This window comes from Trichosurus vulpecula, chromosome 2, assembly GCF_011100635.1.
Source record: "Trichosurus vulpecula isolate mTriVul1 chromosome 2, mTriVul1.pri, whole genome shotgun sequence".
Classification (NCBI taxonomy): domain Eukaryota; kingdom Metazoa; phylum Chordata; class Mammalia; order Diprotodontia; family Phalangeridae; genus Trichosurus; species Trichosurus vulpecula.
Window position 1 is genome coordinate 35,287,383 of NC_050574.1, and position 12,046 is coordinate 35,299,428.

General features: G+C 51.2%; 2 protein-coding genes across 2 annotated transcripts in view; one reads left to right on the forward strand and one right to left on the reverse strand.

The window, feature by feature from the left end:
• The window catches only part of LOC118839020 (zinc finger protein 850-like), a 902,460-nt gene that overhangs the window by 816,121 nt on the left and 74,293 nt on the right, over positions 1–12,046 (forward strand). The window lies entirely within an intron of this gene.
• SCN1B (sodium voltage-gated channel beta subunit 1) lies at positions 1,407–9,211 on the reverse strand. Its single transcript, XM_036746475.1, has 6 exons — positions 8,953–9,211; positions 5,629–5,795; positions 5,206–5,446; positions 2,944–3,085; positions 2,368–2,440; positions 1,407–2,275 (listed from the first exon to the last, which is right to left on the reverse strand). Exons 1-5 carry the CDS (start codon positions 8,990–8,992, stop codon positions 2,374–2,376), a joined length of 657 nt encoding a protein of 218 aa, XP_036602370.1. The 5' UTR covers positions 8,993–9,211; the 3' UTR covers positions 1,407–2,275; positions 2,368–2,373.

Genomic DNA, 12,046 nt, shown 5'->3' on the forward strand with positions numbered 1-12,046 from the left:
GGTTGGGAGTGGCTGCTGAGCTTCTGTACAGGTCGGGATGTGGTGCAGAGGGGCACCGGGTGCTGGGGTGGGACTGAGAGCTTTCTTTTGTCGCCCCTCGGGTCCCGGGACAGAATGGGTAACCGATTCCCTCGGCCCAGCCCCAGGGTAGGCCCGAGCCTGGCCGTTGTCCTCTGCCCCCTGCTGCCCTCCCATCTCTGCTTTCCCACAAGTCACGGGGTCTGGTTTGCTTTGGCAGCGCCTTCCTGAGGGGGCAGCCAGCGACCTCTGGAGCTGGGGAAAGTCCTGTGGCCACGGTGGAGGGCGGAGGGAGGGAAGGAGAAAGAATGGGTTTGAATTTGGGGACAGCCAGCCACAGATCTCCCTGGAAACATGAAGACACACACCCGACAGGCAAATGCATTCCTCCCCGTCAGAAGTGTGGGGAACCACATCCATACGCAGCCAGATACATCTCTTCATTGCCAGAAACAGACCCTTCCATAGCCAAAGACATACACCCACATAGCTACATATGTATTTTCATAACACCGTATATGTGAACACACATAAATACACATGTTTGATGATGGTGAAGATGAGAATCAGGACTTATATTTATAGCTAGATCCGAACCAAGCCCGGGCTCCTGCACCCAGTCTCACACCCGTCCACAGCCTTCCATCCAGCACTGCTCCATATAGTTGACAGCAGAAAACACCAACCTTGCAAAATCTTCCTCATCTCTCACCCCTCCTCATGTTACACAGAGGCCTTTCCAGACACCGTTCCAATCTGAGAATTTAGGATCCTAGAGCCCGTGGTGCCTTAATTCTGTCTGAACAGCCTCTAAGTCAGATCCTGTGGGGATGAGCTCCCACTTCCCACCCTCCACCCAAATAAATCTGGCTGCTGCTGCGGCACCTGTTGGTTTCTACCTCCGTCTCTGCCTTTCTCTTGCCCGTGGCCCCCTTCGGCATTAATGAACACAACAACAAAGACGTTAATCGGGTAATAAGCTACTGCTTCAGAGCTGCTTTTGAACTCTCCAAGTGGGAGTTCTGGCCTCCCCTCCCACAGGCTGGGAGCTGGGCGGTGCCTCCTTAGCCTGGGAGGAAGGGAGCGGTCCCTGAGTGCCCATCCCCACCTCTCGAAGGTAAACGGTCCACAGGCTGGCTCCTCTCCAGAACCGGCTCTAATGTATTGTGGCTGCCCTGCTAGGAAAAAGACAGCAATCGACATTCCCTCAGGCATCCTGGCACCGCCCTGTGCCTGCTCTGCAGACTGTAACTGAAGCACAAGGAGGGAGCTAGGGCCCCAGAGCAGAACCCAAGCGTCTGCCCCATCCCTGGCCCTTCCCTAGCATAAAGCCCCACTTGGAGGTCTGATTTACCTTTCTGAGCCTGACTGAAGAGGGAGACCGAGACTCAAGTCCGAGCGTTTTTATTTCATGAACAAAACTACAACTGTACAGTTACTAGGAAGGTGAAGTCCTCCCCATCCTAAATGCCCACAGATCTGAGGCTGGTGAGAAGGGGGTAAGGGCAGGATGAGCCGAGGCTGAAAGGAGGTGGGGGGCAGAAGTGGGGGGAAGGTGCAGCTAGTGTAGAAGAGAGTCCATTGCCCCTTAGCCCTGCCACACACTAGGGCCAGAGGATTGCTGAGAAGGGACCAGGAACATGGGGCTTTGTCCTGAGGCCTTGGATCATAAGGTCCAGGCTTCCTGGCCCCCCAATCCTCTATTTCCCTGTCAGTCATGTGTGGTGAATGGCTAGGGGAGGGAGGCACGGGGTTGGGGGACGGGCCCCAGGGGGAGGGTCCCTGCATCCTCAGATGTGGCAAGGTAAGGTGCGAGGCCAAAGCGGCAAACATGTGCAAATCAGCATGAGGAGAGAAGGGAAGGGATGAGATGTGCACCGTCCCTTCCCCCCTCCCAAGATCAGGCAGCAGAAGCAAGGTGGGAGTGGTGGCCATATTGCTTGTTTCATCATGCATTTTGGTGAGTCAGGAGGGCCCCCACCCCCAATGTCATATCTGGTGGGTAGAGGAAGAGGCGAAGGTAGGGAGGCATGGGCCAGGGGAACATCGAGGCCCCCTTGACCCTTTGTTACAGTATTAGACAAAGTAATGGGCAAGCCCCTGCCCCCACCTCACCCTCCTACCACTCCTTTGGCATGACTCTGCCGTGCATGGAGGCTAAGGAGCTTTCTAGGCCCCAGGAGGGGTAGATACCCCCCTCCTAACCCATCAGTCAGGGGCAGCCCTTTCTTGAGGCAGAGACAGGGAGCCCGGAAGGCTAGAAGAGAAGGACAGAGGAAAGAGAGTGAATGACTAAATCATGCTCCCACACCTCACTCCCCTCCTCAAATTCTGTTCCCCCTGCCTTACCCTGAGCTATTCAGCCACCTGGACCCCTGTGCAGTTCTCTTTGCTCTCTGAAGTGATGGCCAGGTACTCTGAGCTGTGGGAATCAAAGGTCAACCATTGGTCACCATAAAAGAGTGCAGCACAGTACCCCAGTTGAGTGAGGGCACCATTGGGACACACGGAAAGTCAGGTTTTCCAAACCCTTTACCTAGACGACCCTTCTAGATCACACCATCTGTGTGCTGTGCTCCTCTCCCAATCCCAAGGCCTGTGTGACTGTCAAAGCCAGCTACCTGAATCTACCTGAGATTATTCTTTATAACCATAATACTGAACTCTATCTCAGTCCTAAACTTTAACCAACCAAATAAATATCCCCATGGTCCCCTTGGTGGCAATCTGTATTTGAACTCCCATAACCTGGACTGTAACTATAAAACATACCCCCAACCCTGACCTGATCCTTAACTTTAAACCAGTTTTACCCTAAACTCAATCCCAAATATAAATCTATCCCATCCCTAGCCCTGACTTTGTCTCTTAGGCTTTTCAGGGATTCCCAGGGAAGGCCTCACCCACTCCCCATTCTGAACTCACGCATTCTCTTGGGCAGCCGCTTCAGTGGCAGCAGCAATCTTCTTATAGCAGTAAACCATCTCAGCCACAAGCCAGATGGTCAGCACAACAATGAGCACATACATCATGATCTCAGACACAATGGAGGCCATGTCCCTGTTGGCTGCAGGGGGGTAGGGGCAGAGTTAGAGGGACTGATGGCATGGGACGCTATGGGAAATGGGGTAGAGGTCATCAGGGAATGTTGGGTTAACTCCTCCCCCCCCCACCTCATCTTACCTCCATTCTTACCCAAGCCCCATCAGCCCCGTACAGAGTGAGGCCAATTCCTCACTGATCTCTCAGCATGGGCCCCATCTCTATTTGTCTGTACTGAGCAAATATACTTCATTCGATCTGGCTCTAATGCAATTCAGTTGGAAACTGCCTTTCACACTAATTGGTCTCCATACATATGTCTTCTTCCAATTCTGATGCCTTATCATGGCAGCTGGAGGTGTCCCTGGGCTTTTTAAGGCCTTATCAACAGCACATGAGCTTGGACTGGGCTTTGAATGGGGCAGCTGCCCCAAGGTCCCTCTCTCTACATTGAAGCAAGCCTACCATCAGCCTGGCTCATGTGGCTATCCATCTTTCAGCAGCAACGACTCTCAAAGATCAACCATGTCAAAGGATGGAGATCAGCTTTGGTGTAGGGAGTGCTCCCACTGACCAGTCATGGATCCGTGAAGTCTCAAGTACCTGCCTCATAGACCCAGTCAGATTTCGTTTCTGCGGGCAGAGCCCGTGTCTCAGGCCTCCCTGCGTCTGCCCTCACCCCCAGCATGGGACACATAGCATGTGCTCAGCCAACACTTGTTTATTGAGACAGAAATACAGAAAAAGACAAATGAGCCGGGAGGAAGGTGGGACAATTAGAGGAACCACGTTGGGGACGGGAGGCCGGGTAAGTCCAGACAAAAAAGAGAGTTGAAGGGAAATGTAATTCAAGGCCGCAAATGTAGGAAAGAGAAGGACAGATGGGACCCAGGCCTTACAAATTCATAGATTTCACCGGATATTAAAGTGGGGGTGGGCCTGAAGGAACATAGATGGTCTGAGCCCTTTATCTTACAGCGGAGAAAAATGAAACCGAGAGAGGAAAAAGGACTTGCCCAAAAACAAGAATGAAGGAACTCTCTTTGAAGCTCAAATAAAGTCCAAGCACAAGGAGCCACTACTTCGAAGTGTGGTGGTGGGACAGGTGGAGAATATTAATAGGTTCAAAGGAGTTTGAGAGAAGTTACGACAGCTATAGTGGTTTATGGGATTCAAGGGAAATTTGTGGGGAAACTGAGATGTTTGGGGAGCATATCAACCTCATTGCCTCTGAAAGGGACTATTGTACTTACCCTCTAACTGGTCTCCAATCCATCCTCTCTCTACTCAACTGCCAAGGTGGTTTTTCTAAAGCCTAGGCCTCTCCATGTCACCCCCACCCAATGGCTCCTTCTGACCTCCAGGATTAAAGTGGCATCTAAAGCTCTCCATATCCTGGCCCTATGCTCCTCCATGAACTCTACATTCCAGTAATCCTGGATTTGCTGGGGTTCCTCAAGCAGCATATACACCTGCCCTCACCATCCACATCTGGAATTCCATTCCCTCTCACCTCTACCTTTTAGTTTGTCCCCAACTTTCTTTAAGACTCAGCTCAAATCTCACCTACTACAGAGGGTCTTTCCTGGTCCCCATGGTCATTCCTGCCTTCTCTCAGAGAGTCTGCTCTGTAAATATTTTCTCTCTGCCTAGAGCATATCTCCCTGGTGCCTGATACATAGTAAGTACTCAATAAAGGCTTGTTGGCTAACTGATTTCTATAATCTTCCTTGGGCAGGGGTCTGGGAAGTGAAGGGACGTAAAACAACTGTGGTCTTCCCAGACCATCCTTTGGTGCTTCTGTCATGGGACAAAATCCTGGGCTGGAAGGGCCATGCCACTTATCTGCATGGTATTCTTAAAATATAGGCACATATCAAGAACACAAAGATAAAAGAAACAGAGAGGCTAAGAGACAGAGACCAATGCAGAGACAAAGTGAGTTAGATTAGGAGAGAAATACATTGATTGAGAGCCAGAGAGAAAGGGAAATGAGCTAAGAACCTCACCACCCCCACTGGGTAGTCTGGGCATGGAGCCAGCATCATCCCACCCAGACCATCTGTCTCCCTATTTGATGTTGGAGAACTGTAGGTTGGGATTCATAGGGTGGGGGGAGAAGGCCTGAGGAGGGGGGATGATTACCTTTATCCACCACCTCAAGGTGGATCTTCTTGACGACGCTGGTGTTATACTCATAATTCTCAAAGAAGAGAAGGCGGTAGACATGGCACTCATAGTCACCTGAATGGTTGTAGGTGACATTGGTGATGAAGATGGACAGGTCTTGCAGATCTTTGCTGCCTCGACTCCCATTCCACACCACACGACCCTCAAACCTCTCATCTTCCTCTAACTGCAGCATTTCATTTTCATAGCGTAGGATCTGGGGGGGTCCAAGGCAGGCTGGTCACCCTGGCTCTAAAGCCAGCTCAAACCCAATCCAATTCCCAATGCCAATCCCCCCCAAATTATCATTCTTACTGACCTTGAATTCTGGTCCCCCAGGTCAAACCCTAACAGGAACCTTGCCCTAACTGTATACCTCTCTCCCCTAATCCCTCCCACCTTGACAAATTCTTCAGTCCCCTTTTGACGGAAAGTCCACTCCGTGAAGGTCTCAGCCACAGTTTCGCTTCGTCGCTTGCATGAGATGCATAAAATCTTGAAAGTCATTCCATAGACAGCCTCTGTTTCTGAGTCCACCTCCACACAGCCCCCCCAGACCGATGACACTGTAGAGATAGTAGGATCAGGCAGGAGGAGAAAGGAGAGGAGATTTAAAGCCCCACCGTAAACCTCAGGCTCTTGGATATATGTGGAAAATTTGGACTAGCATCTGAGCTAGATTCCTCAGGGGACTAAGTGTTATTGCCTTGGGCTGAGTGAAGGAGAAGTAGCAATATAGATTTAGAGTCAGAGAATGTGGTCAGAGATCAGAAATTCCAATTCTGCCACTTATTACCTGTGTAACTACAGCCAAGTCACAAGTGTCTAAGCTTCATTCAGTTTCCTTATCAGTTGAGTGACCTCTAGCTCTAAGTCTATGATTCTTTGGTTTTCTGTGCTCATTCCCTGGTCATGCTTGCACCAGCCCCGGTTTTGTGTTGAATTATCTGGAAGGGAAATCCTCTAGTGGTAAATAGACTGAGTTCTGGAATTCACTCTGACACTGACCCCTTGTATGATTTGGAGCAAGCTGTTTTAATCTCTCCAAGTTTGTTTCCTCATATCAAATGCGGATAAGCTCTTCCCCAACCAACCCCATAGGAGTATTGGGAGGACCCAATGCTATCAGGAATGGGGGAAGTGCTTTGGAAGATCCGATGTGTGATAAAGGTGAGAGTGTTTGCTCATACAAGAGAGTTGTGACCTGACACCCTCCCAAAGTGCTGAGACTGGTTAGCAAGCTGATAGCATAGTGGCCTTTAGGCAAAGCAATTCCAGAATCAAGCTTAGAGCAAAGGGGAAATACATTGAGTCGAAAACTAGCCTTAACAACTTGTTAGTCACTGTATTTCAGACAAACCTATTGCAGTAGAGAGAATCAGGTCAGGGTCAAATACAAGGGTAGAACTAAATTCCAGAGGCCTAGAACCATGAAACCTCAGGACTGGAGGCAAAAGATGTGATTATGAGACGGTACAGGATAGCCTGACATCCAGGGGAGGAATAGGTCAGCATAGGAAGGTACTTTCCTCATTCATGGCCAGGTGCCAGGACAGGACTCTGGCAACAGGAGTTCTAGGGGGATAGGGGTGAAGGTGGGTCACAGCAAAACATGACAAAGCAGACCCCGAATGTAGGCTGGAAGGCGCAAAGATTCCAGAAGTGCTGACCCCAAAACATCCTCAGGCTGGAGTTCATCGGATTGGGAATGAGAAGCACCCGTAGAGATCAACAGATAAAACCCTCTCATTTTTATAGACGAAGCAGCAAAAGCCTAGAGAGCTGGAGTGATTTATCCAGGAGCATTACCACACAGAGGTAGTAAATAGCAGTCAGAATTTGAACTCAGGTCTCTGCAAACTCTGTGCTTTCTTCACATTAGTGAGTTTAGAATTTTTTTTCTTGGAGACTGATTCAGAAACTTTTACTCTGCGACAACCTTTTCTCTTCGTGGCTGTCTATAACGAAAACTTCCTTCCCAGGGTGGTTAGTTTTACCTGAAGAAATTCGAGTTAAAAGTTGCCTTTGAAACATCATGCCCCTAGTGGCCAACAGGGTATGATAACAGCAGAAGAGCCCAGAGAAGAAGCTGGGGAGATGGAGGAAATTCTGGGAGGGTCAGAGGGTTGGATTAAGACCAAGTGAATGGGTGCCCCCACTTCTGCCCCAAGACACCAATTCCGGGTCCAAGCCAATACCTATATCACTAGGACTCCCTTAGGCAAGGATTTCATCTTTCTCTATGCAATGTCAGTAACTGTGAGGATAGAGGTTGTTAGCCCTGCCCTAAGGAAGCTGCACAAATGAGCTGGTCTCGTTCTTTTGCCTTTGGGGGCTCTCTTTCTCTAACAGACACTGGATACAGTTGGCTCGCCTCAACAGGGATGCTGAAGACAAGGACTAGAGCTGCCTGTTTCCCTTTTTCATTGTGTTTGTCCTGAATAAACATGAACACGAGTATTTTTTTTTTTTTTTTTTTTTTTGGTGACTGGAAACCAACTAGACGGAAGGGGACAAGCTGCTAGGAGCCGAGTCTATCCCTAAGGCAGGGACTACGGAAAAAGAGGTCATGGGGGACTAGGCCTCGGAACCAACATCCAATTCCTCCCCTCTCCCTTCGAAACAACTCTGGCTCCCTCAGCCTTTCTCATTGGTCAGTATCTCAGGGAGCATGGGGATGGAAAAGTTGCATACCTCACTCAGTTCTGGCTTTTCTTGACTCTGCTTTTCCTAGTGGTGGGGAGGCAAGGCATTTGCTAGCTCCCCTTGGGCAACTGGCATGGGCTTTGAAGCCCTGCAGATCAGCCCAGGTGGCCTCTCTGCTCCCAGTGTCCTGGTATGTCAGTATTCCAGGAGAAGAGGGGTAAAGGTGAGGGAAGAGTTGGTGTCTCATCTTTCGGGGGTTATCACTTCTGATCTTCTTTCAGTCTCTAACCCTAACCTTCTCTTTCTTGATCTTTCTCCACCTCCCTCTCCCTTTCTCTCCATCTCTCTTCCTCCCCCCTCTCTTCTATCTATCCATCTGTCTGTCTGCATCTCTCTCTTTCTATCTCTCCATCTTGATGAGTCTTTCTCCTCCTTCCTCCCCCTCCCCCACCCTTACCCCATTCTTGGGTGTGGGTGTCACATTACAGATTGCAGGACTCCCAGAAGCAGCTGACACCAGCTCTTCTTCCCCCAGAGCCATTCCCGAAGCCCGCAGAACTGCTTGTTCGCCCACACTCCCCTTCTCTGTTGCCCCAGCTTTGTCCCGGGCATCTTTCCATTTCCGCCCCCCACCTCGAGAAAAACCTCAACTCCAGAGATAGGAAGGGCAAAGGAAGGGAGAAACCCTTTTCCTTTCCCCCCATTCCAGGGGACGAAGGGGAGGTCCAGGAAAGAGGAGAAGGTTCTGTCTCTAGTTGGGGAGCCCTACAATCTCTCCAGTGACACCTGCCGAGACCCCACTCTGAACCCGGCAGCAAGTCTCCTGAGGGCTAGGGTCCTCCGAGCCTCGTCTAGGCGCGCCTGTCTGCTTGGGAGTTCTTTGCCAAGGTGCCTGTTGGGGAGGGGTCTTGCAGTGTGCCAGGGAACCCATTCTGAAGTCCCCGCGGCCACTCTAGGAAGTTTTTAGCCTTGGTCGTGGGGAGGAACTGGCTCTACCTCTGCGCCCCAACCTATTTGGTGTTTGCCACTACCGTCCCCCCTGCCCCCCGCCCAGCACCCTGCTCTCCTCAGACTCACCCAGCGTCATCCAGAGCAGCATCCCCGGGAACAGCCCCATGACGCCCGCCGGCCCGGGGCTCGGGCTCGGGGTGTCCGCAGAGAGCGGCTCGATCCCGCTCTCCTGGGCTCAGCACCGCCCCCGGCCCGGTATTAATAGCGGCGGGAAGGAGGCGTCGGCAGCGCGTGGAATGTCCCCCGGAATGACCCCGGCGGGCGCAGCTGCTGTTGCGGCTGCGGCTGCGGCTCCCGCTCGGGCTTGAGCTCCGCGCTGTCACCCCCTTCAGCAGGACCGGGCCCGCGGGGGGGACGCGCCCCCCCGCTCCCGTTACCGGCGGGGGCTCAGCCCCGGAGCCCGGTGTCCAGGCATCCCAGCTGAGCAGGTTGCCCCTGCCTCCTTGCCAAGGGCTACGGGATCACGCCCCAGCTCCCCTGCTCCCCCCCACCCCCTTCGCGACCGCTACTCGTCTCTCTGCCCCGCCCTGGACCGGGGCACATCTAGATGCCAGGAACCCCAGGCAGCTGCAGCCAGATGTTGAGGAAGTGGGGTTCAAGGCATGTCCGTGGGAAGAGAGGCTCCCGGCTCTACATGCACCTTTCCGAACCGGGGTTCCTCTGTCTCCTGCGCACTGCAGCGAGAGGAGCGGGGGGGGGGGGGGGGGGGAGAAGAGATGAAAAAGAGCCGCGGGGGGGGGGGGGGGGGTAAGGGGGACGGGCCTGATGCATTGCAGCAGCACTGCTGGGCCGCCCCCCCTAAAAGGTCTGCCGGCCTAGTGCTACTTAGGGAACTCAGAGGCTCCGCACCCCACGGGACCTTTTCAGATCGGGGAGGGGCTGACCCGGTTTCCATAAGGATCGACATCCTTATTCCCAGTCATAGACAATTTTGCCTGAGTGTCAGGGGCAAGAAAGAACTGGAGACTGGGGACCAAGAGGCCTAGGTCCTGGGGATGGCTGGGATTTAGAAGAGTCAGAGACACCCGACCCCTTGGCCCCTCCAGCAGCTGACTCTATACCTTCCCAGTACTAGACGAAATTCTGTGGCAGGAAGTAACCCGACATCTTTCCGGACTGGTTCCCCATCCCTGGGCATGGGGCCAGGACTCTGAGGGCTCCGTGGTCAGTAACCCCTGCCCTTCTCTCGGGCTCAGACCCAGCCCGTTTAGTTTTAGCCTCTCATCTCCAATCAGTGCTCTCCCCTAGCTCCCATAATTTTCTGCCAGTCAGTTGGACTCCTCAGTCCTACAAGGCCTGGGGCAGGGTATGAAGGTGAATATCACATTGACCAATAGAAAGAGGTATTGCCTGGCTCAGGTAGTTTCCTTCCCTCCCTTCCCCACAGGAGTTGGGGGGAGTGGAAAAAGCCTAGGACACAGAATCAATGCGTCACTCCATGACCTTGGAGAAGGCCTCTCTTTTCCCTAGAGCGCAGTTTCATTTACAGAATGAGAGGGGTGGACTAGATTGGACCAAAAAAACCCAAAGTCTTGTAAAATTCTAATTTATCTGAGTTAACTCAGACCCTAGACATAGAAGCCAGGGCAGTTTAACAAGAATGAACACTAGGGGAAAGCACTGTTTGTGGAGCTGGATGACATTGGCTCATGGCTCATTTATTCCATTTAACAAACTGAATGACCAAACGAGTCTATTGACCTCTCTAAATTCCAATTTTCTCATCTGCAAAATGGGCACAATTGGCCCATACCCTGATCACAACCTGTTTTGATGTTTCCTGATTTTCTCTTATTGTTTGGCCTTCCTTTTCGAAGAGGACCAATGACATCAGGAAGGTGACGTTCTGACTTGCAAGCAAACTGGATTTAAGTGAGGCAGTGCTGTACAAAGTCACCAGCCTCATTGTCTCTTCCAGAGCCATTTGGGTCCAGTGGCGAGATATGGATCAGGATGACTTCAGATGGCTCCAGATACAGCAGGAGACCTTGGCCTTTTTAAGCGAAAGTCTTTCCCAGGTCTCAGTTTGTCTGAGGCAACACCCATTCAGTGATTAAGGCTAGGTTAGGAATAAAAAAAAGATTTTCTAATTTGTATGACAATTGTCTATGACAATGGGAAGAATATTGAACCTGTCATCAGAGGCCTTGATTGTGAATACTGGCTGTGCCATCTACTACCCATGTGACTTTAGGCAAATTATTTCACCTCTTTGGGTCTCGGTTTCCTCATCTGTTAAATTACGGAGTTGAATTCAGTGACCTCTAAATACCCCTTCCACTTCCAGTTTTAAATCTACAATCCTAAAAATCCTCATTTCCCACCTGAGCCACCTCCTGGACTGAAGTGGGTCCTGTCCTTTTTTGCTCTCTGAGGAGGGAACACTCTCACAGATGAAATCACTATTCCTCCATCTCTGGACAGTCTCCTGCGGAAAAGGCAGATGCAAAGTTCCACAGGGTGGACAGGCATGAAGTTACGGTTCTGTCTCCCTGGAGGAAGAGCCCACATGATTTCACAGATCCCTTGAGGTATAGAAGTAATGTTTATGCACACCTTACCAAATAGGATGGAGGACTGAAGGAGAGAGGGTGTGAAGAAGTCCTTTGTAACTGTTAATGTCCAGTCCTGTAAGTTCACACTGAACCAGACTCATGCAAGGGCCCTCTACCCTCCACTCCAAGGTAGGCTACTCTGGAATTCCTGGACTCCCCCACTGCCCCTCGACCTGAATGGGCTCCATCAGGCCCAGGTGTGTGGGTGGGAGCCAAGTTCTTCTTTGCATTCATCCCCAAAGTGGATGCAAAGGATTTAAAAAACAAATTATGGGGTAGTTTGGGATGATCCTCTGCTTCTGGCATTAAAATACTGCCAATTCGAGAGATGGGAAATAGAAGAAAAAAACTGTTTAGGAAGAGTATAGATGAAATGAGAGAGTACGTAGAATGTTTTATAATTCTTTAAGAACACCATGTAAATGTCAGCAGTTATTACTGGGTGTGTTTCTGGACAATGGACCCCTTTCGGTCAGTGAGGACCCCGCTGGGGAGCTAATGTCTACCCTGTTTCCCCTAATTTGGCTGGTTCCTTGGCTCAGGACCCTTGGGGTTGAATTTCTGATGGATTTATGAGGCATAGTGACAAGATATCCATGGTGCTA